At 44.7% G+C, this 22,592-nt stretch overlaps 4 protein-coding genes across 11 annotated transcripts in view; 3 read left to right on the forward strand and 1 right to left on the reverse strand.

Annotated features, from left to right (window-relative positions):
- The first annotated feature begins 1,495 nt into the window (after positions 1-1,495).
- bmp10l (bone morphogenetic protein 10, like) lies at positions 1,496-3,585 on the forward strand. Its single transcript, XM_088392202.1, has 2 exons — positions 1,496-1,826; positions 2,499-3,585. The coding sequence occupies exons 1-2, from the start codon at positions 1,496-1,498 to the stop codon at positions 3,425-3,427; spliced, it is 1,260 nt and encodes a 419-aa protein (XP_088248328.1). The 3' UTR covers positions 3,428-3,585.
- A 1,394-nt stretch (positions 3,586-4,979) lies between these two features.
- Positions 4,980-9,783, forward strand: smad4a (SMAD family member 4a). 4 transcript variants are annotated; one of them, XM_088391499.1, is made up of 11 exons: positions 4,983-5,184; positions 5,823-6,145; positions 6,208-6,382; positions 6,474-6,503; positions 6,578-6,784; positions 6,851-6,955; positions 7,313-7,363; positions 7,436-7,619; positions 8,087-8,255; positions 8,332-8,470; positions 8,733-9,783. In XM_088391499.1, the coding sequence occupies exons 2-11, from the start codon at positions 5,906-5,908 to the stop codon at positions 8,942-8,944; spliced, it is 1,512 nt and encodes a 503-aa protein (XP_088247625.1). In that variant the 5' UTR covers positions 4,983-5,184; positions 5,823-5,905; the 3' UTR covers positions 8,945-9,783. The 4 variants fall into 4 exon arrangements, with proteins under 4 accessions (XP_088247622.1, XP_088247624.1, XP_088247625.1 ...); XM_088391500.1 differs by having other exon boundaries at positions 4,984-5,184; positions 6,581-6,784; XM_088391496.1 differs by having other exon boundaries at positions 4,980-5,184; positions 6,578-6,955.
- Positions 9,784-9,824: 41 nt separating this feature from the next.
- Positions 9,825-22,130, reverse strand: rfx3 (regulatory factor X, 3 (influences HLA class II expression)). 2 transcript variants are annotated; one of them, XM_088391491.1, is made up of 17 exons: positions 21,961-22,129; positions 18,229-18,341; positions 18,068-18,156; positions 17,425-17,686; positions 16,578-16,652; positions 16,132-16,313; positions 15,942-16,061; positions 15,748-15,872; positions 15,554-15,669; positions 15,047-15,162; positions 14,812-14,966; positions 14,644-14,741; positions 14,390-14,539; positions 14,067-14,275; positions 13,845-13,998; positions 13,715-13,757; positions 9,825-13,640 (listed from the first exon to the last, which is right to left on the reverse strand). In XM_088391491.1, the coding sequence occupies exons 2-17, from the start codon at positions 18,334-18,336 to the stop codon at positions 13,360-13,362; spliced, it is 2,283 nt and encodes a 760-aa protein (XP_088247617.1). In that variant the 5' UTR covers positions 18,337-18,341; positions 21,961-22,129; the 3' UTR covers positions 9,825-13,359. The 2 variants fall into 2 exon arrangements, with proteins under 2 accessions (XP_088247617.1, XP_088247618.1); XM_088391492.1 differs by lacking the exon at positions 16,578-16,652 and having other exon boundaries at positions 21,961-22,130.
- unc5cb (unc-5 netrin receptor Cb) overlaps positions 20,107-22,592 on the forward strand; it is a 123,186-nt gene continuing 120,700 nt past the window's right edge. For 2 of the 4 annotated variants that reach the window (XM_088391487.1, XM_088391485.1), the window contains exons 1-3: positions 20,107-20,192; positions 20,301-20,368; positions 20,528-20,643. The gene's annotated coding sequence lies outside the window, so the exon portion shown is untranslated. Of the gene's footprint in view, positions 20,193-20,300; positions 20,369-20,527; positions 20,644-21,827; positions 21,979-22,592 lie in introns of those variants that run through there. The other 2 variants (XM_088391488.1, XM_088391486.1) reach the window with 2 other exon arrangements.

The following is a 22,592-nucleotide window of genomic DNA, read 5'->3' on the forward strand; positions in this document are numbered from 1 at the left end:
GTAACCAATTTGGGTTAGAAGAGCAGGATGTGTTGTTTGTCGAAGCTGCTTATGGTAATTGGCAGTCACTGGGCTGCAACATTTTGAAAATACTAAATCACATCCTGGTCACGGGCAAAAGGGAAAAAGAACTCAGTTGTACTCACAAAAATATTCCTGTAATTTTAAAAAGACTAGGCCAACCGTAAGATTTTTTTTTTAATACAGTCAATCACCCTCTGTTTATTTCAAACTATCTAAACGATTTAGTCTGTTCTAACATTGGCATAATTAATTGGAAAAATTCCTTTTATTATCCATTTTAATTTCAAAATAGGACATGATTAATCGCATTCAACAGTGACGGATTACCATGATTAAAACCTTGTATTTCCCCCCGCTTGCCTGTTTGCAAAACACCTAATTGAGCTCATTGAATTAATTTGTCTTGAATTAAGCTGATGAACTGCAGAAGCCTTCCCGCATCCTCTCAGGGTATTAAAATAGCACAGCAGCAATCTTTATCATACAATAAATGGTAAGATATTGGAGCTTGGTGTATGTTTGCGGAAATCCCCACCCCCCCGTGCGTTTTTCTTATTTGCCTAAGAATGAGTTATTATTGTTTCTCTTTGGTTCTCCTAAAGCGAAGGCTTATAGGACAAACTAAACCCTAGAGCCATTAATCTCCAAATATGAGGATGATTTATTTGTGACGAGACAAAGGGAAGACTATTGTGAGCGGCAATATTTTCCTTGGGGGAGGCTTAATGACTTTGCTACTAAAGGCATCTACAGTGTGGTGATTCAGCAATGACTCAGCAGCAGATTATGTCGGAATTATCATTGGCGAAGCTCCTCGAGGTACAGTTGCAATATTATGGGCTGTATTTTACCATTTTGTTTTACGCATAAAAGCCTGAGAAATCAACATAATTTAATGAGCTCAAATACAAGAGCTGCCTTTAAAAAAAAAGTTAATAAGGATGTTTTACGACAGAGTTCCATTCCTATGGCAACAATGTAATCTGAATTTTTCCACAAATTGGAAAGCGCTATATGTAGTTTTTTTGCTAATTTATGCTAATGCTAAAAGATGAAGTTTGAAACTTACATATGTTTTACAACATTGCACGCTACAGTTATAAATCTTTGCTAGGTCAGAGGTAAAGTATTAATTACAGTAAATAACTGTTAAAAAATGGCAGTCACATGACCAGTTTTTGTATTTAGAATTGGGTTTGCTGGAATGTGCATTCAACATCATTGTCAAAACGAGAAGGTAAGAGTGCCATGCAAGGGGTGGGTTGGGGTGTTTTAGAGGAGGGCCGAGCAGGACCCTGATGACATCTCCAAACATGTCAGCAGCACACATCGGGCAACATAGCCCTGCCCTCAGAACCAAAGCACACCATCGACAAGGGCGAAGCTGTTTTGTCTTGGCCTCGACGCCGACCCCGGTTGAATCCTTCCACTCACATCTTGTCATCTGCTACTTTTTGGATAACCTTACACCATGACCCTCGAGTCTGTTATCCTCTCCTTGAGTGTCTTTCTCGTGACGTTGATCGCCTTGAGCTCGAGCAGTCCCGTCAGGCCGTCCGAAAGTCGTCCCCAGAGGCGTTCTCTACTTCGAGATGAGCGTGACAATGCGCTGCTTGACGCGCACGACTTTCTCAGCCACTTTCTGTCTACCCTGAACCTCACCGGGCAGATGCAAGTGGAGCAAAAGCCCCAGGTCTTCCCGAAGGAACCACCAGAATACATGTTGGAACTCTTTGAGCGATTCGCCAATGACCGCACGGCCGTGCCCTCCGCCAGCATTGTTCGCAGTTTCAAGAACGAAGGTACACACACAAAATCTTATAATATTTCGGCTTTTCAGAATGGAGGTTTGTTAATGTTTTGAAATTTAACTGTTTGATATCAAAGATACTGAAGTCTCATGGGTCCAAAAGGAGCTTCTCTGAGAGTACCAACCCAAAAGCCCTAAAAGGTTCCCTGAGTTTAAATCCTGAAAACCAAAATCTGGAATGCAGAATTCAATCTCAGTTCTTCTAGGGTAAGATCCCAGTTGAAAAAAAGATTATAGCCCTGAAGGTTTGATCTGATTTTCCAGATACTGAGTTTTGTTTTGATGGTATTGCCTCTTTTATAAGTCATTGTCGACCTCAAGGTTCACTAAATTCTCGGTAATAACGTATCCTACAAAGCTACTCGCTATCTCTGTCACTTCGGGGTATGTTTACAAGATGTAAGAATCAAGAGTCAAGGGTACAATAGCTGTTCTTTGAGGATATTTCTATTTATCTTTGTCCCTAAAGGTTTAGTCCGATAAACTTGTTGTTTTGAGGGTACCACCCAATAGACAAGTCTTTGGCACACTGCACTAATCTGGAAATTTAAATCAATGTACTCTATTAAAGGTTAGAGTTGAAGTCCCAGTATGTAGAGGGTGTCACCCCAATTACAAGACTTTAAACCCCGCGGTATTAAAAGATACTTGTTGATATTTTCAGATTCTTCCCCCTACGGAGTGACAGTCAGGGGCGTAAGGACATTTCCGTTGCTCTTCAACATTTCCGTGCCCCACCACGAGCACATCACCGTAGCCGAGCTTCGCCTTTTCACCCTCGTCCAGAGAGCCCAAAGACCCTTTGACTGCAAGGTGACCATTTACAAGGTGCACAATGGTGTAGTTTGGACCAAGGAAGTCGGGAAAGAGGTGAGAAGGCGGGGTCAAGAGGAGGAGTCCAGAGACTTGGAGGAACTGGTGACGAAGCACATCCACGCCAAAGATAAGAGCTGGGTGTCCTTGGACCTGACTCATGCCGTTGCACTCTGGCAGAAGTACGGCATCGCGACGCATAAATTGGAGGTCCACGTCGCCATCTTGGGGCCTGAAGACCCGGAGGCGGTCACGTGGGATGAGGTCTTTGTCGACATCCAGCGAAACGTGGACGGAAAACACAACGCGGTGATGATCGTTTTCTCGGACGAGCCCAAAAAACACGATAATGCCCGTCCCGAGAACACAGAGCAGAATCCGCTCTGGCCGTTTGTCAACCGTGACCAGGACGAAGTGAAGCTTCTCTACAAAACCCCCGCTCGCATCCGCCGTGGTGTCAAGGGCGAAACCTGCAGGAGAACGCCGCTGTTTGTGGATTTTAAAGACATCAGCTGGGACTCATGGATCATCCAGCCGGTAGGCTACGAGGCCTACATGTGCAACGGAGTCTGCAGCCCGCCCATGACCTCCGAGGTCTCACCCACCAAACATGCCATTGTGCAGACACTGCTCAGCGTGAAGAGTCCGGAGAGGGCATCGCGTGCCTGCTGTGTACCCACTAAGCTGGAGCCCATATCGCTCCTTTATTACGATAACGGGGTGATCACCTTCAACCACAAGTATGAGGGCATGGTAGTGGCAGAGTGTGGCTGTCGATAGTGACGCACACGCGTACACACACACTCAATCAGAGATAGAGACTGTGCACCGATGGATTCCAACATATCCCTTGTTGTATCCACACATAGTCACACTTTAACAATCGAAATTGTATAAATGAAAATCTCCAGTTGTTGTTTTTAATGTAAATTTATGTAACCATCTAATATCATGGGATTGATTCGAAAATTATTTATTTTTTGTCAGGACAAAACCTCCTATGTCCACATTTTCTCCACATGTGAGATTCCAGGAAAGCAATGTTAGCAATAATTCAGTTGTGCTTTAGTTGTCCTTCATCCGTCGATCATACCTGTGCAATTATATGGAAAATAAATGATCGGATTTATCTATTGATTACCACTTGCCTGACAAGCTTAATCCCACTCATCCCCTTGCATCACATGCCTGGCGGGCCTCTCTGCCCATTGCCATGCCTCAGCGATAACGAGGTGTCAGAGCCTGGAGTCCTGTGGGCCGTCACTCAGGCCGGCACGCCGCTCCAAGTGGCAACGTTTGTGAGAGGGTGGTGTCAGATTCCTGGTCCCCATCGCCAGCGTTCTTTCGGCGACCCCCCGCCGTCAGGTTGACCTCGAAGCCCTCACGCTTACTTTTTCGGACTCGGCCCCGCACGCAACCTTATCGAGGTTCCCGGCATCCGTATGAATGGAAAAAAAAAATGTGGCACATCATCACTTCACTGGGGCCGTTAATAGTCGGAAGTAGATAACAACGATGGAGGAATATCTCGGTGGAAACAATCCGAGGATCAGCGCTCTGCTTCTAGTAGGCCAAGTGGATATCAACTAGATTTGATTTCAGTCTAAGAAACATTCAAAGTAATCCTGATGTGTTTTCCTTTCAAAACTGATACTTTGAATTATTTTTTATTGTAATTTGCAAACAGCATAGTGATCACATCTGCATCACAATTCCAAGACTCGGGACTGAATCGTACCTTGTTGTGTATAGTTTGCATGTTATCACTCTCTCAATCCAAAAACATTGAAGACACAAAATTCTCCAGAGATGTGAATGTTATTTATTCTTGACCTCGACCTTGAGTGCCTTGAAAGATGCCTTACAAATAAAATGTATGATTATTATTATTGAAAACTATGTCTATGTTCTTGTTTTTTGCCAAGTCCTTTGTGTTCATTTAAGCAGTCCCACATTTCACATAAGTAAATAGGGATGAGATCATGTTTTTTTTTTTTAATTCAGAATTTATTCATCTTTGTGGAATATTTACTTAGTTGTGTGTGGTGAACTTTTTCCAATGTTAAATAGTATAAAGTTTGGTACAGATTGATGGATGGACATTTTTCCAGAAGAAGCACTTATTTTCATATTATCTGTAAAGAAAAATAATATTTTTTTTCTAGAATACTTGTTCAGCATATCAGGACAAATAAAGCACATCCCAAGGAGAAAAAAATATTTCCGTACTTTTTTTTTTTATAAGCAAAGGTGGATGTGATTTTTCTTGGTGAATACAAGACAAAAAAAAAAGTGTATATTTATTTTTTGATTGATTTTGACGCCAGCGAGCGCATTGATGACGCCTGTGGGGCGGGGAGGAGTTTGTTTATTTTTGTGGCGACTAACTAGCTAGCTGTACCCCAAACGTGCTACTTCGCCAACCCCTCGTATGGGTCGCCATTTACACCCTGGACTACTGTTAAAAAACATTCTTAGCACACTCGAAACAACCGCACCTCAATAACCGCCATTCTAAGGACCTTCCACCAAGAAAGGTGAGTGAGCTCGAAGTTGCTCTTAGCCTAGCATTTAGGCTAGCAAGCTGTGTACCTTGCGACACTCCTATCATAATTTCAAAAACTACTTGTTTATTCGCTTATTTTGAAACGGAGCTATGTTTATTGAGGCTAGGTTTGTAAATAGATAATTTGGTATGTATTCGGCGTGGGTTTTATTGTACAACGTCAGCGTTGTTAATGTAAATCAAGAAAGACTTAAGCAAACGATGGGATAACTTTGGAAGCTTCACGCTACCCCGAAGCTTAATTCTAATGATGACTGCGTGGAAGGAGCTAATTTAAAACATTATTTCTTGATTAAAAACACCAACATTTGCAGTTTTTTCCGCTGAAAAGTGTTGGTATTTGTGCAAGGGTCATTCTCCAGGTGTGCAGGACGACTAATTTGTTTGCATATGTCCATTTTAACTCGTGCAGTCAGATTCATGCTCAAAATTTTTTAGTTGGCAAGTTTGCGAATGCTAAAATGTTAATTTATGGGCCTTTGTGGTATTTGCAATCTTAAATCAAGTTTATGCACTAATTGAGGAGTATTTAAGAGGATTATACAGACTGTGTTCTTTCACATCCATTGTATGACAGAATTACATCTGAATAATTCAGTCGTGTCTCAGCTTTCCAGACCTGCTTTGTATCGACTGCAACGGCTCAGAGAGTGCGAGCGAGCCTCCCCGAAGGCTGAAATCTAAGGAGCAGGATGTCCATCGCCAACACCCCCACGAGCAATGACGCCTGCCTCAGCATCGTGCACAGCCTGATGTGCCACAGACAAGGTGGGGAGAGCGAGAGCTTCGCCAAACGGGCCATCGAGAGCCTGGTCAAGAAGCTGAAGGAGAAGAAAGACGAGCTGGACTCCCTCATCACGGCCATCACGACCAACGGGGCGCATCCCAGCAAATGTGTGACCATACAGCGCACATTGGACGGCCGCCTACAGGTCAGTATTGTATTGAATATTGCTATGGCCTTGAATAAATCATAACACAGATGTTATTTTAGGTTGCTGGACGTAAAGGTTTCCCTCACGTGGTGTATGCGCGACTGTGGCGGTGGCCCGATCTGCACAAAAACGAGTTAAAACATGTGAAATACTGCCAGTATGCCTTTGACCTCAAATGTGACAACGTTTGCGTCAATCCGTACCACTACGAGAGAGTGGTCTCACCAGGCATCGGTAAGTTCACACACCAAAAAAAAAGTTTATTTAAATTCCAGGAGCTTTTCGATTAAACATGGAGTCATGTCTTTTTTCTATTTCTCTGCAGACTTATCAGGACTGACGCTTTCAAGCACAGGTGAGTTGTTCGACGTGTTTGTACTTGTTACATCGCTGTCGTCAATCTTCAGTGCGCTTGTTCTTCATGCTCAGCAGGTACACTCATGGTAAAAGACGAGTACGACTACGACAATCAACAATCTCACCCCAGTGCCGACAGCCACCTGCAGACAATCCAGCATCCTCCGTCCAGGCCGGGCCCGCCAGACGCCTTCGGCAGCCCCGCCCTTCTCCCGCCAACAGAGGGCAGCAGCTCGGCTGCGACGTCCGCATTCTCCGCCATTGGCGCGGGACCCTCAAGTAAGGCTTTCAGGGGTTCAACAGGTGGGATTGTCTCCAGTGAGTTTGACAGCTTCTTTCGTTTAGATTCCACCTCCAACTGGAACCGAAACAGCAGCTTCACGTCTGCGGTGCCGCATCAAAATGGCCACCTACAGCACCATACGCCCATGCCTCACACAGGACATTACTGTACGTCTTTTCCCTATTTGTGCTCTTTATTTTGCTCAGGATATTTTAAAGTAGACCCGCTGTGTGAAAAGTGACACTTGGCTCAAAAGCAGAGCTGCAGTTTTAACTCTGCCTTGGTTGTCATGGTAACAAAAGCCCTAACTGAGCGAGTCAATGAAGAGTGCAAGAAGTGGAATAAAAAGTGTGTTGCTTTTCTTCATCCTTTGCATATTTTGACATAGAAATGTACCAGAACTTTTATTAAGGCATAAGGGAAAAAGAAAATCACGGCTTCTTTGAAAAATGTAGATCAATTAGTCAAATCAGAGCATTAATTATCATAAATTATTTCAATTTCCCTTTCTGTGATATCCACAGGGCCTGTTAGCAACGAAATAGCATTCCAACCACCAATATCCAATCACCCTGGTGAGTTTTCTCATCAATCATAATACTTGAGATGTCTTGGACAACTTTTAACCGCTCGCCGCTTTGTCGCAGCTCCAGAATACTGGTGCTCCATCGCGTACTTTGAGATGGACGTCCAGGTCGGAGAGACGTTCAAGGTGCCCTCCACGTGCCCGATAGTGACGGTGGACGGTTACGTGGACCCCTCGGGAGGCGACCGCTTCTGCCTGGGCCAGCTCAGCAACGTCCACAGAACGGAAAACATTGAGCGAGCCAGGTTCTTGACCACATCCAGTTTTAATGGTTGACAAAATTGGGCATTTTCAAACAAAAGGTCTTTGTCAGCCTTCCCATATGGTTTTTCTGACTCGGTCCAACACTTTGCCTGACCTTATTGAGGCTCCTGGCAACTGTACAAATAATACATGGCACATTATCACCTAACTGGTGCTGTTAACAGCTGGAAGTAGATAACAGCAAGGGTGAAATTTAACTCCTCTCAGTAGGCTAAGTGTGTCAGGTGGATGTCAACTTTGATCTTTGACATGCCAATACGCATTCTGTTTTTCTTCTCAAAAGTGCTGCTTTATTGTTTGTTGCACTAGATGAGAAGTTGGCTTACCTCCTCCTGTCTTTGAAAAAAAAAATGTGTGAGCAGCCACTCTGGAGACCCAATTATATATGTACACAAGCGATTAAAAAGTCAATATTGCATAATTACGCCTTTTTTACTTTGCCTCTCAGGCTTCATATCGGCAAAGGCGTTCAGCTGGAATGCAAAGGCGAAGGAGATGTGTGGGTTCGCTGCTTGAGCGACCACGCAGTGTTTGTGCAGAGCTACTACCTGGACCGAGAGGCGGGGCGTGCCCCTGGGGATGCAGTACACAAGATCTACCCCAGCGCTTACATCAAGGTGAGACGAGAACCTCGCGACATCCTCGTGGTCCGCTCAAGTTCTCGCTCAACACGCTGGTGTTTGTCTCCACCAGGTGTTTGACCTGCGTCAGTGCCATAGGCAGATGCAGCAGCAGGCGGCCACTGCCCAAGCGGCGGCGGCGGCCCAGGCAGCAGCCGTGGCCGGGAATATACCCGGCCCGGGTTCCGTGGGCGGAATCGCTCCCGCAATCAGTGAGTGTATTTCTCCTGAAATGTCTCAAGCATAGTTGAAATTTCCATTCGCACAAATTGGTACTAGGTGTCCCTCAAGGCTCTTTGCTTGGTCCCTTTCTGTTTACTATACAATACTAGATATTGTAAAATTTCCCCGTCATAGATATTGGGCCTGTCACAATTTTTTTTGTAATTGATTATTCCATCAATGATTTCCATTCCGTCGATTACTCGGGGAATCCACCCAACCCAAATAGTTATCGCCGATTATTTCTCGCAGGTTTGTCAGCGGCGGCGGGCATCGGCGTGGACGACTTGCGCCGGCTATGCATCCTGCGGATGAGCTTTGTCAAGGGCTGGGGCCCCGACTACCCGCGGCAAAGCATCAAGGAGACACCCTGCTGGATCGAGATTCACCTCCACCGTGCTCTGCAGCTGCTGGACGAGGTACTGCACACCATGCCCATCGCGGACCCACAGCCTCTTGACTAATGCCGTCGTTGCAAGACTGTTATCAGGAGGCTGTGGCGCCGCCCGGTCGGGCGGTAGGAGTAGAAGCCAGGACATGCGTAGTCGCCAATTTAGTCCAGTGGCATCTTGAGCGCCGTGGTACACTGGAGACACGCCACTGTGCGTAATGATAATACAAGTCAGGATTTTTAATCGAGCGCTCAGAAATGAATGGAAGAAAGCATTCACTGTGATACCACCAGTGTGCGTACATCTCAACTAATTAGAAGATGGTGCAATTTAGTCAAGTCGTTGAGTTCAAACTGACAGGACGAATTTTGTTGTCTCTGAATGCTACAGTGTTACACTCCTTTGCTTGCCACTCTTCTGTTTTTGCTCCAGAACCTTTCTTTGTATATAAATCAAAATGTTGTCAATCTCCAGGCTATAATATTACAGCCAGTAACGTCATTAAAAACAGCAAAATATTTATATGGAAAAACACTAGGCCTTAAGTACCGGACAATTAAGCGTTACGCAGAAAGTATGATGGTGAGCGTTGACTCGCTCTACTTGTTTCTTGCTACTTGCAATTATAAAAGCCGTGCCGTGTCGCCAACCCAAAGAGAATTGTGAGAGGAAGTACAAGCCATAAGCCAAACACAATCATTTCAGTGTTACCCTGAGTGTAGCTTTTTATTGCGTATGCAGAACTGACAGCTATTGCAGTATTTTCTACTCCATTTTGCTATATTCGCAAACCACTGTACCGCAGGGCAAAAAAAAAGTGCTACTTCCGGCGTCTACCAATACAACATGAATCTGAATGATATTAGTGTTAATATGTATGAAAATTGTTGAATAAAATTTATGGGCTGACAGCATCGTGTTAAGGTGAAGTTTGTACACACAGGAGACGTGCTTTGGACAAGAAAACATTTATTACCGCCAAGACAAAGTCACAAAATTGAAGGAGGGGCGGAGGGGGGTCGGAAACAACACTAAGCTAGCCTGAGCTGAGATCTGAAATATTCAGAAAAAACAAACTACATGTGTCTTTTTAATAATTTTCTATATTCAGCAATACGACACACTAAAACAATGTCTTTGTAAATACAAAAAGTCCCCCGGTCGGCCTTGTTTCAAAATACAACAATACAAATCATCCTACGTTCTTGCCAAGTTGAAAAATATATGAAGAAAAAACAGCACACAGAGAAAGAAAGACATGGAAATTGTGTGGATAATATTATATTAGATATTATACATGATCAAAAGAAGGATCCCCCCCCCCCAAAAAAAATCGATCAACCAGGACAAATAAATATACCTTCACTTGGGGTTATTTACATTTTCTTTTCAATCTTGGCTGGATTGAGGGAAAAAAAAACATCAGGAAAATTCTCTTGCCATAAAATGCTTGTGCTTGCATTTGAGCGTGCTACAGATGAACGCACTAAGATGGCACTTGAAAACAACCAAATACAAATCACAGCAATCAAAATAAGAGCAACAGAAATTACCATCATGAGGAATAATCAAACAAAAAAGGTTTTACTTACAGCAACTTTCTTGATAGTTCTGTACAATTAATTCAAAAGAAGCTTCATCTACCACACTCATGAACTACTTATGAATAATAAATAATAATCCCATGCCGTGGTCAAAACAAAATGTCTCTCGAGGGCGTCCGTCGGGCTTGGGGCGGGGCCGAGTTAAAGGCACTGGAGTCTTGCTGAGGGTCAAGTGAAGCTGCCTGTTCTCTCTTTTTATTTATTTTTTTATTCTTTTTTCTTTTTTAAGAAAGAGCTTACGTGTTCTGCTTGGGAATATAACTCCAACAAAAACATTTTTAAACGCAACACAAAAACATACAAAAATTGTGTTGGCAGCTTTAGCGTAAAAAAAAAAAAAAATCACTGTCTGGCACTAAATATTAAGAAAAAAAATAATTTCTAGCAGCACAGACCAGAAAGCACTTGATGTTCCTAAAGCACAACTATACGATTTGAAGAAAGCAAAACCTTTTTTTTTTTTCTCCTCATGTCAGGCACAAATACAAATTTACCATCGACGTGTTGTGGATTTATACAACAGACACCCCCCCCTCCAAACCTTTTGCGTAAGGCAAAGATTCAGTACAGCCTTATCCTCCGCAAATCTCACCTTTCAACCAATTACAGCAGTTTTCAACAAAAACAAATCAACAAAAGTCATCACGCCGAGACTTCCTATACAGTAGTTTTGCACTTTTGTGGGCGTATCGTTCCTTAACTATACCGCGGTTAAATGTAATAAATATCAATAAATAAACATGAATACAAAGAAGTGGTCCAAACCAAAATAAGGAGGCTTAATCTCAGTAATGTCCACAACATACGCCGCTTTTAACAGTTCAAGTATAGATGGTACAGTCCACGTGCCTTTTTTTTTTTCCCTTTTCAGTCCACTTCACACAGCTACGTCCACAATCAGAAAGCAACACGTATATGTAGTGTAGAAGTATTTATATATTTATATATAGACTATACATTTCGATCTATATTATTTATATATCTCTTTGAATATCAGAAAATATCTACTTTTGGTCCGTAGTGTACAAAGATGAAGTGGGAGGGGTTTGGGTGTTTGTTGGGCGTAAAAACGGAAATGAAAATGTGCGAGAAAAGCAAAAAGCAGATTTTTCCCCTCTGTGCGGTACAGTAGGCAACTTTTTTTTTTTTTTTTTTTGAGTGTGTGCAATAAGGTTTGGACAGACAGTGCTGCAGGTGTGAAAGGAGTGAAGGGGGCTGGCACCACTGGCTTGAGGTAGGGTGACTGATGGATGTGTTCCAACAACACTCAGGTAAAAAAAAAAAAACAGAACAACAACAAGGCAGAGCGAGTGAGAAATAAAAGCACAAGCAGTTGTGAGGACAAGCGGAGAGGTGGTGAATGTCGATAGAGCGCAGCGGGAGGTTGAGGTGTCCAAATGAATGGAATCATTTTAAATTGTCCAAATCCTTGTGATATACCCCAAAAAATAGCAGGAACAGGAGCGAGAGAGGGCAGGAGCAGGCCTGGCAAACTGAGCCGGAATAGGAGCGAAAGGCTAAACAGTATGATGCGATTGAGAGAATTAAAAAGCTTAGCCGCGCTAATCCGGACCAAAGCAAAAGTGGCGGCATCCCCTCAGTCAATACGGCCCAAATCCAAAAGACTTCTCTGTGGACAGGGAGGCGCCAAACTAAAATGGAGGGGAATAAAAATAAAAGCGGGTGGCTGGATGGTGTGTGTGTGCACTCGAAGAAGAGCTGCATGTTAGGATAAGGCACTGTGATAAAGCCGAGGTACATTAAATCCCTGACATTCCTTCTGCTCTGTGACATGGCACAACGATTGGCGCTCCCTCAGTTACCTCTTGTTTACATTTTTTTTTTTGGTCCTTTTTGCGAGAGATTTGATTGAGACAGAAAACTGCTAAAAAGAGGAACGGACGGGGGTCAGGGTGCGGCGGGGGGGTTATGTGTCCAAAAGGCTGATTTCATGATTACATGGACAAAGGCAAACGTTACGTTCCGAGTGCATAATAGTTTAGCGGTAAGGATGTTGGGGTTTGTACAACCAGGTCGGCCTAATGGTATCGCTTCTATTTACAGGAGTAGCAGCAGCGCACATATTCCTCGTGGGGGGGGTCCGTCTCACATTAGGGGTGAAAAATCTTGACGATGCAGCTAGTGATACAAAGGCTACCGCTGGTCAAACTCCGCACGTACGGCTACATACAATCCTCTGAAAATAATCAGTCACGATAACTCAGTGATTCCCAAACGCAGCGTGCCGCGGGAAATTAAGTTTCAGATAATGTTTCGATAATTATGGATGAAAAAAAAAAACTTTTATCTGAATGTCAGGCAGAATAATTGCAAATTGACATGACAGTCACTTTTTTAAGTTTGGCTGGTCCTGCAACTTATACTCGGGTGCGACTTGTATAAATTAAAATGTTACTTAAAATTAAATTCACCTGGACAGGTTATGGAGTATTTTAAGTTCATCCTGAAGTTTCACCCAAAAAGTTGAATATCCCAAACTTTTTTTTTTTCATAGTGTGTACTGTATATGCCCTGGCTCAGTAAAAGATTGGGAAACATTGAGAGAACGTCTTCTAGTTTAACAGACCACAATGATAGCACCATGAGTTTTTTGGGTTGTACTAATTAGAAGGAAATCTATATACAGTGGGCCGCGTTTGAGCTCGTAGACATCAGTAGTAGACAGTCGATTTTTGTAAGACCCTGTGTTTCATGTGGTCCTCTTCCTTTAGCGAATTCCGCCAAAGGCTCGAGGGAGGACGCAGCATTCAGAACGGATACGGGAAAAACCGCATCGATCCCTTGTCGGACTCGAGTGCAGAAAGACAGATGTAAACGTGGCGGCTGACGGATATGTCGTCGAAGCGAGACGGGACGTCGGCATCAAACCGAGGCGTAGGTGTTGCCCGTGGCGCTGCAGTGGCGGATGGTGGGGGTGCCGGCCGAGGGGGTCAGAATGTGCTCACTGTGGTCCCGCGGAGACTGAGGGAGGGAGTGGAGGATGCTGGGCTGGACCACGCCCACTACCGGGTGGGATCCATCCTCCAGGGTGCCCACCTGGATCACCTGGATCACCTCGTGCTCCGACTTTTCGCGTTTGGCCAGAGGTTCCCCGGATTCCTCGGGGTCCTCGTCTAAATCGCTGTCCATGCCGCTCGTTTCATCTGAGGTATCACAGAAACTGAGTGTAAAGAGGCGAATATACTTAGAGCAGGACAGGAAGTGAGGAAGCACGTACCTTTATCGACGTTTGTAAGCGACAGGCTGTTCAGGCTGTCAAACTGAAAATGGAAAACAAAAGCATAATTTAGCCTTCTCTAAATCAATTTGGCAATTTGATGCCCAAATTGAATGTAAACAAGGCATACCTCGCCCATGACTCCGATGGGAGTCTCTCCGGTAGCTTGGGCCACTCGATGCTCGACCAGGTAGAACATGTACTCGTCGTAGAGCAGACGGATCAGGTGGAAAGAACCGAAGCTTGCGGCACTGCGCAGGGTCAGGTCCCGAATGACCATCGAACTGTAATACCCAAGAATATGAACGACTTTCCTTTTCTGGGCTGACTGCGTGTGCTTGTCTTTGCTCACCTGTAGAAGGACCACTTGAGTAGGAACTGCCGGGCCGCCTTGGGGAAACTGGGCCGCTGCTCATAGGGCTTCAGTACTTGCGTGACCACGTTGTCCAGCCAGGCCGCCCACTGCTCCAGAGAGCTTTGCTGCTGTAGGGTAGCCTTGAAGTCCTGCTCCAAGTGCTGGACCATGCCTTCCTCGCACTGGCACACCCACGAGGCTTGCTCCTGTTCGTGTTTAGTAATTTACAAATTGTAGTTTACTTTGCAACGTACAATACAAAAATTGAACTTTTTTAAAAAAAAAATCTTGCACTTAACAAATACTTCATATCCACCGACCTGTACGTTGGCAAAGTCGACGCGGTTGAGGTCGCTTAGCATCTGGTTGATCTGCGACGTGTTTTGCAACACGGCGCGTGCCGCTTGAGCCAGGTGGTTCAAAGATGTGTATCTGCGTAGGGTTTGCGCAAAGGCACTAACAGCGGCAACCTAATTAAAAAAAAGCGTGAAGAGACTCAGGTTATACTGCGACAATCTTTTCTGTTGTGAGCATTACCGCCCCCTACAGAACCGGAGTGGAACAAAGTCCATACCTTGGTCTGGATCATCCTCTGCGGAATCGCATTCATGGCATTATTGAGCCAGCTTTCCAGGCTTTTGGCAAAATTGCGAATGGCTTGAGTCAAGGCACCTGTCAAGTCAATTGGAAACCGAAGTCAGCTCAGAGCGTTACCATGTGACGACTCGTTTTGATGGCTCACTGGGAATGGGTCTCAGGACATCGGGGATGAGGATCTCCACAAGGGCCTGGTACATCAGATGGTCGCAGGTGCTCATCCACTTGAGCACGGCTTCGTGTCTGCACAGCGCCATCAGCCGCGGCTGCGGGAGTCGGGCTTCAATCTCACTTACGCTGCTGTGCATCGGACATAAACGCTGACAATTTTCAGCAACGCAGCGAAATTCTTAGAATTACACCATCCCTTTGCCCCTCACCTGTTTTCCGTTATAGTGGCGCCCTCTACAGTGTCGGGCGAAGTGTAACGCCAAAACGTTTGCCAAAGCTTCTCAATGAGACTAAACTGCAGATTGATGACCACGTCCAGGATAGCCTGAGAACAAAAGCGGGGAAAAGAGAAGGGATTATGAAGTCATGGTTTAAAAATCATAAACTCAATGACCTGGTCATGATTTTCCCAAGCAACAACTTTATGATGAGAACATTCTAAATGCCAGCAGTTGGCATTTTAAAAAAAGAAGTGACTGTCAACACACACAACCTTTTCACAGTGTGGATCGTGACCACATTTGATTGTGTGTGTTTATTGCTTTTAATGAACTTTGAACTTGATGCGAGAGTATGTGAAAAAGATGCAGTTAGATGTGGAATTAAATAGAGCAGTGTGGTGGTGATGTTGATGGCAGGTCATTCACTCCATATTATATCTTTCAGGAGTTAACCTCCACATGTTGAGGCCTTTCAAAAAAAAAAATCTGTTGTACCTCACAGTGCTCCCTGTAAAGTGATTGGAGAGCCTTGACGTCCTCCGTGCTGATGTTCTCCGGATTGCTCTGCCCCAGGTCCAGCTCCGCAAAGTCGGGGAGTGCCCGTGATGCATCTGTTGCCATAGTAACAGTTAAATCAAGGAGAATCCTTTCGAGTGGTTTATGAGATTTCATAGCAAGTCAATACGGACCCAAGAACTGCTGGTGGTGCTGACTCTGTGCGATGACTGTCTGCTCTGCTGCCCCTGGCTGGTTTTGACCCCCGCTGGAGTAGTTCTCTGTGGGGCTGGTGTCAAACTTGGGCACTGGTTTGAACCTGAAATTGTGGGACTGGTCAGTTTCCAGAAAAAACCCCAGAAGGCATGAACTTGTGACCTCGCTTTACCTCTGTTTCTGCTGAACGGGTTGCTGCCTGAGAGCCATATACTGCATGTCCTCCTGGAGTCTGTTAAGCGGGGAGTCGGGCTTGACGCGGATACCATAGTAATGGTATTTGGAGTTCCCCCTGTAAGGCATAAAAAGAATGTCAAGCGACAAGAAACGCCGGTTATCAAAAGGAGCCAACGAGAGCCGACCTCGTCCCGAGGCGCCTCGTGCGGAGTCCCATGAAGATGGAGCGAATGAGTTTGCCGAAGGACGCCGCGTTGACCGGGTCCAGTTTTTGCTCCTGGCAGTGGCGCAGGTAGTGATTGTAGAGGGTGGATCGCGGTAGACTCACACCCTCTGCTGTTTCGTAGTTGTCCAGCAGCCACTGCAGCTGAAGGGAAAGACAAAAGACGCATCTTAAATTTCTTTATTGCAATATACGGACGTGGAAATTTGGCTCCAATTGTTTTTGGAATCGTCTAGAAGTCATATTTGATTTTTCCTCAGATTTGGTAATTATAACTCGGTAAGTGCATCAAATTGTTGTAGTGAGAAGGGATTAATAATGCAGAAAAAAAAAAAAAGACGGGAGTTGAGAAAAAGAGGCAAGCAGGAAAGCGGAAGGAAGGAAGGAAGGCACAGCGTTGCAACTTACATGGCTGTTGAGCAGCGAGCTTCTCTGACTGGATAAACCCTCAGATTTTTGGAGCGTCTCAATCGCCATTTCAATCTGACAAAAACCACCAAGCACAGGACAACAAAATGTAAGAAGAGAGAAACAAAAAAAAAAAAGACAGGAAGGCCAAGTAAACAAATGAACATTTAGTAGCCGGTAACTAAAATAAAGAAAGTCTAGGAAAGACCACAAAGCAAGCCAAGCAGAACTCAAAATAAATTCTGTGACGCAGTTTGTAGGAAGATGGTGGAAAATTCTGTTTAAGTAAATTAGAATAAAGCATATAATATTTCTGATTTATTTTTTATAAATTTATTTAAATTAGATTAGAAAAAATGCTACCTCAATAACCTTGAAGAAACAATTTCATACTAACTCACTGAGATGCACTTGTTGATAGATTTGCTTCGTTAAGACACGAAACGAAGTTGAAAGGCATCCAACTGGCACGGTGAAAATAGAAAGCTCGCAGATAACCAAACCTTCTAGATTCCTCTGTGACAGATCCAACCACCACAATGGCCGTTCACGCAACAAAAATAACATGTGCAAATTGCATTACCATGAATTCTTTCCTTGCAAGGTTTTTCCTCTATTCAAAATTTCCCACTTGTATAACCGTAATGATGTAACCATTCATTCTAATTGCAGTCAAACAAAAGGCTGACTTTCTTAAAATGGCCGTCCGCTTCACAGTAGCAGTTCCCGATCGGAGACAAATCGGATTAGCGATTCATTTGCTTACCATGAACTGCGACAATACTATATGTGAAAGTTTGGAAGTCATAAGGAGGGGAGGGGGGGGGACGCTGGTCGGGCCACTTACAGTCGCCGGGGAGGCCCGTGCAGTCTGGGCAGCAGGGTGGGCGGCGGCGTTGTCCATGAGGTAGGCCCCGGAACCGCTACCGATTACCTGAGCCCCCGCCAGGCCCATGCTCATGCCTCCGTTCCCCCCGCCGCCGCTGTTATTGGCCATCCCATGGGCGGTGACCACCGTGGACACTTGGGACGAACTCCCTTGCGTGTCAAAGTAGCTCCCGCCGCTGTTCTGGCTGTATAGCTGCGGCTCCGAGTACGAGTAGGTTCTTCTGTTTGGGAAGACGACTACTATGAGTGATTTTATTTAACACTTATTTGGGCTTGTGAGTAATTGTAGGCGTGTAAAGCCATTTCGTGTGCAGGCCTGCGTTCAATCAATAGTTTCTGTGTGTACGTCCACATGTGGAGATGTCTGAACACGCACCAGCGGCCCAGAGTAGAAACCGCGGCACTTAAGAAAACAGGAGGCCTACTTCTGGTCATGTTCAGGTGACTGCGCGCGATGGAGCACAAGCGCGCCACCGCCGCCATGTGCTTGTGACATCAATGGCGGCGCCAGAAGACTCGAGGGGCGAGTCGGCAGGCTTTTGGGACGTAATCCCTCCCTGTGTGTGTGTGTGTGAGCAGGCAGGGGCGGAGGCCTGACTCACATGTTGCCGTTGGTGTAGACGCCGCTGTTTTCTTCCACGTACTGCACCTGCGCTGGGTAAACATGCTGGACCTGTTGAACTGTCTGCGTCTGGAATGCAATGGCCGAGAAAGGCATTAAAGATTCCGAGGCGAACTAACTTTGTGACGGCGAAGGCGTTACCTGTTGCTGGACAGGCAGCTGCTGGGTCGAACCGGCCGGCTGGACAGGCACGCTGGTCTGAATAGGGACGGTGGAGGTGGAGTCAGCGCCTGCTTCGGGGGTCTGCATGGCGCCTAAGAAGACAAAATTGACTAGTTTTAATCAAGACATCCCAAAAATAGCGTACCATGCCTTTCCCGTGAATCCTCGACGCACGATCTGACGTGGCCGCTCGTCAAACCGGCAAAACCGGTCACATCTTAACTGACACCTGAATAGGGATGGTCAGAGAGAGCGAGACGCTGACCTACATTTACAACCTAAATTCCAATATTTGGTCAGTTACATAGTATTAATATCGTCTTTATTTCATAGCATTTCTGTCTCGCAAAGTCAAACCACGCCGAGGCCCGGCGCCATAACAGCCTCATCCGTCTTGGCGGAATCGATGGCACCTGTTCTGCGCCGCGTGGTACTCAATGTACCGAGCAGCTCATGCATCAGCGGCACATGGCCCCGTCTCCAGGTTAGCGGCCATAAAGCCGGTTAATATGTAACAAACTCCAAATAGACGCGGCTCCTCATTGCTTTGTCAACCTGCGCGTGGACACGTTTGAACGGCGATAATGGGTCTAGTCGTTTTGCCGTAAAACTAGTAAACAACAAGAATATAACAGCTCGGTGATAATTTGTAATGGTGAGTTAATAATAGAGTAGTATTTAGAAGTAAGACTATGACATGCCTCCTGGGGGTGGGAGTGGGTGAATGGGGGCGGGGGCGTCCTCCCCATCACAGTTTCCATGAACAAACCTCTCTTGGTTAATTAAGCCGGGTTTCCTTACAGCTTCCACTCTCTCCGGGGACGGACTTCTTCTTCCCTTTATCTCACGTATCACACTGGGCCTTTTTTCTGTGGGTGTCTTTTTGAGCTTTCACTTGCATTCGCAGTTAGTACGGCTGACCTCCGAGTTGGAATACAAAGACGAGTCAATGGCTGCAGCGAGGTGCAGGAAAAACGAGTAGCGCTTATTTTCTTCGTATCGTACGATTAGGCCAAATCTCCAGTGTGCAGGAAATTTGAATGTTGCTAACGTTAGGAACACTTGATAATCTAGAAGTTGTTCATAAAATAAGAATTTTTTGACACCTCTGCCTGACCATAAATAGAGATGATGCAATTTTGGAATAAAAAACTACTCAGCCCGTCAAATGATGTTTTTAAAGAAAAGAAGAAAAAAAAAAAGAGAACCCCCCCCCTGCACTCAACTAAACTCCCAGGTTGCCTCACCCCAACCCCCTCCACACACACACACGCACTAAACACACCTTCTGCCTCACCATTCAGGCACACTACACTCCCTTGTGGCCCACTTAAACGCTGTGCTCCGCCGAGCAAGTGCAATCCCTACAAAGACACACAGGAACAAAAGAGACAGAGGAGGGCAACATTTTTGTGCCCTGCACCCGCCCGGCCGATTCAATTCCTCTCGCTAACGTGACAATGACGACAAGGGCCGAGGTTCCCCCTTGGAGAAAATGCTTGCTGATGTACTTTTTTTTTAGTTAGCTAGGTTGAGTCATGACTTTTTAGAGCAGTTGCACAACTTTAAGGCGAGGCAAGGCAAGGCAGGGATCTGGTGACAAGGAGTGAGGGGACACAGAAGAAAGAAGACGATATATTGTTTAAAAAAATATGAATAGAAATATAATTGTATGCGAATGTTTTTCTCAGACTAATTTGTGTTGAATAAAAATAAAACGTGCTTTCACTGTGGAGAATAATGAGCACTTTATTTTTGTAATATTAAACTTTTGTCATTAATGAAGTTGCAATTTTATCAGAATTTCTAAGAATTTAATGTTTTTTTTTTTTTTTTAGAATTTGTGATTCCTGACTCTTTGTCATAAGATCTTGGTCATCTTAGACCGGCTGATCCGGCTTCGGTCTAGAAAACAGTCTCCACTTTCACTGCCAACCTAAACTGTAAGTCTGTTTGGGTCAAGGCAGAAAGCAAACAGAATACAAGCTGCATTCTGCTGAGCCATGAAAATGGATGGCTGCATAATTGAATTAATCAGCCCCCTCTTTTAGTGATTGGAAATGCAACAGGATCCGGGCGGCAGGTGGCACGACACGACTCCTTCCCAGCCAGATGACAGGTAAAAGGTAACATGAGCTGATAACTAGCAGTCCCCCAAAACTGAACAGGGAGGAGAGTGCACGACCCATTTTTTGATTGCAAATGCCAACAGATCAATATTATTTCTATTCTGTAACTTTGGCTATTATGCATTTGCAACGACTTGGATATATTGCAGGTCTTTTTGTGATGCGTTCAAGTACATCGAGGTGAAGCCACCTGTTGCAGCCAACAACCCCCACCACCTACGACGTCACCTGCTCCTGTTATACCCTCATAGGAAATAAGCGACAGGTGGTAAACTCAAAATGTCAAATTTTTTGTCTGAAACTCTATAACATGTATTTAAATGTGCACAGGTGTGAATCGATAGGCTTCCAAAGATCTTTTCCAAATCCTGCTGTTAATAGGTTCCAAATTGACCCTGGTCCTCCAATTAGACTCCACAATATTATCAGGTATTTTAACGACAATATTATATCGCCAAGTACAAAAATTCATATAGTTGGCTTCCATCAGAAAGCAACAATATCTATATCTATAAATACTATATATATTATGTATTGTCATATTCCAAGTGTAATGGATTGGTTGCAAATTGGCTGAAAGCCACATAAATATGATCAGGTATTTTTGCACCAACATCACAATACAGTGCCAATATCTGACAACAAAAATCACTATGATTTCAAATTTATCCAGGAGCAATAACAACATCTCCAGCTGATGCTTATGTATCGATGCTGTGTGAATACGATAGATGGCGATATCGATATTTTGTCAGTCCCTAAATCAAACAGTATCGTTCCCAATTGAGCGTGGTCCGCCACTAAAAAAAGCCAGACCGCCATTAAACAGGTGTTACTTTTAGAAACGGCCCTCCATATATAAACACGTAACTTTAAACCTCGCGTTATCAGTTAGCTTATCAGCTTCCGAAACCACAAAAGAGGGGCAGGCGGGTTGAGGAGCTAGCGACGCCGCGATCTCGCTTTTGCCACCCATTAAGACAAAAGGGAAAGTAATGACTTAGCTATTATTAGAGGCACGGACAACCCCTGCTTAAAAAATAATAATAACACTTCGCTCCGGCGTGGCTGTTGTAGTTTATTGAGAAATTGTGATCACATATCTTCCCGATACAGGCATTGTGAGTGGGGAGGGGGGGCGAGACACCTGCTCCAGCTGACCAGCTAGCATGGGAGAGGGGGGGTTGGGGGGGGCACCCGGAGCTAGCACCTGACTAGCGAGGTTTATTTCAAGATTTCAGTCTAAAAATCAACGTGGCCTCAAAGCGTATTCGGAGCGATCGCCGGTCGGCACACGATCTCCACGCCGCGGATGAGCAAATAGACCAGGCGATCGAGGCGGCGTTAGCGCTGAAAGCTAACACGTTACAAAGAAGCACCATCGCTAGCAAAAACTGCTACCAGCCAGCCGAGCGAGCGAGCGAGCGAACCTCCGCTGGACAAAAAAAAAAAAAAAAAAAAGAGAGAAAAAAAACAACTCCCAAACACCGCGATCGCGTCTCAAAGACTAAAGAAGAAGCGTTTGAATGTGAAGGAAACCAACAAATGGGAGAAGGGCAAAAATAAAAGGTTGTTTCCAAACCTGCTTGTGGAGCGGCGGGTGAGTATGAGGATGGTGGAGGAGGTGGTAATGATGAAGCGAGAGCTTGTTGTTGGTGGGTTACAGTCGCCACGACTACCGTGGCTATGGCGCTGCCTCACCGGGCAACAGTTGCTAGAAAACTCCCAGCCAACTGGGAGGAGATAAGCTCGCTCACACTTGGCGGAAATAATAATAATAATGATTATAATACTACACGCCTTTTTTGTTCATTGGATAATACATACATACGTGGGCAGTGCTTTAATATGTCGCTCAAACTCCACCAAATGGTGGTTGAGATCAGACTGGTTTTTAATGGCATTAAATCAGCAACGATCATTATTCTAAAACCCTGATATACATATTTTTAATATAAGTAAAGGTGGGGAAGAAGTAATTGAACCTTGTATCCCCCCCACCGCTCTTTTATTAAAAAGAAATTAAAATTACATCATTCCAAACTTGGAGAAGTATTTGAATCATTTAGTTCTGAAGTTGTGTCTCATAACATGAAAATAACATTTTTAGCTTACTGAAAGAGAAAAAAAGTGAGGTACGACTCAGCAGAAATGACATCACCTAGCTAATGAAATTATGTTTATTACACGTTTTACTTGAAAACTTGAGGGGGA

This window comes from Syngnathus floridae, chromosome 12 (assembly GCF_059516105.1).
Source record: "Syngnathus floridae isolate MCC-2025c chromosome 12, RoL_Sflo_1.0, whole genome shotgun sequence".
NCBI classification, from domain to species: Eukaryota; Metazoa; Chordata; class Actinopteri; order Syngnathiformes; family Syngnathidae; genus Syngnathus; species Syngnathus floridae.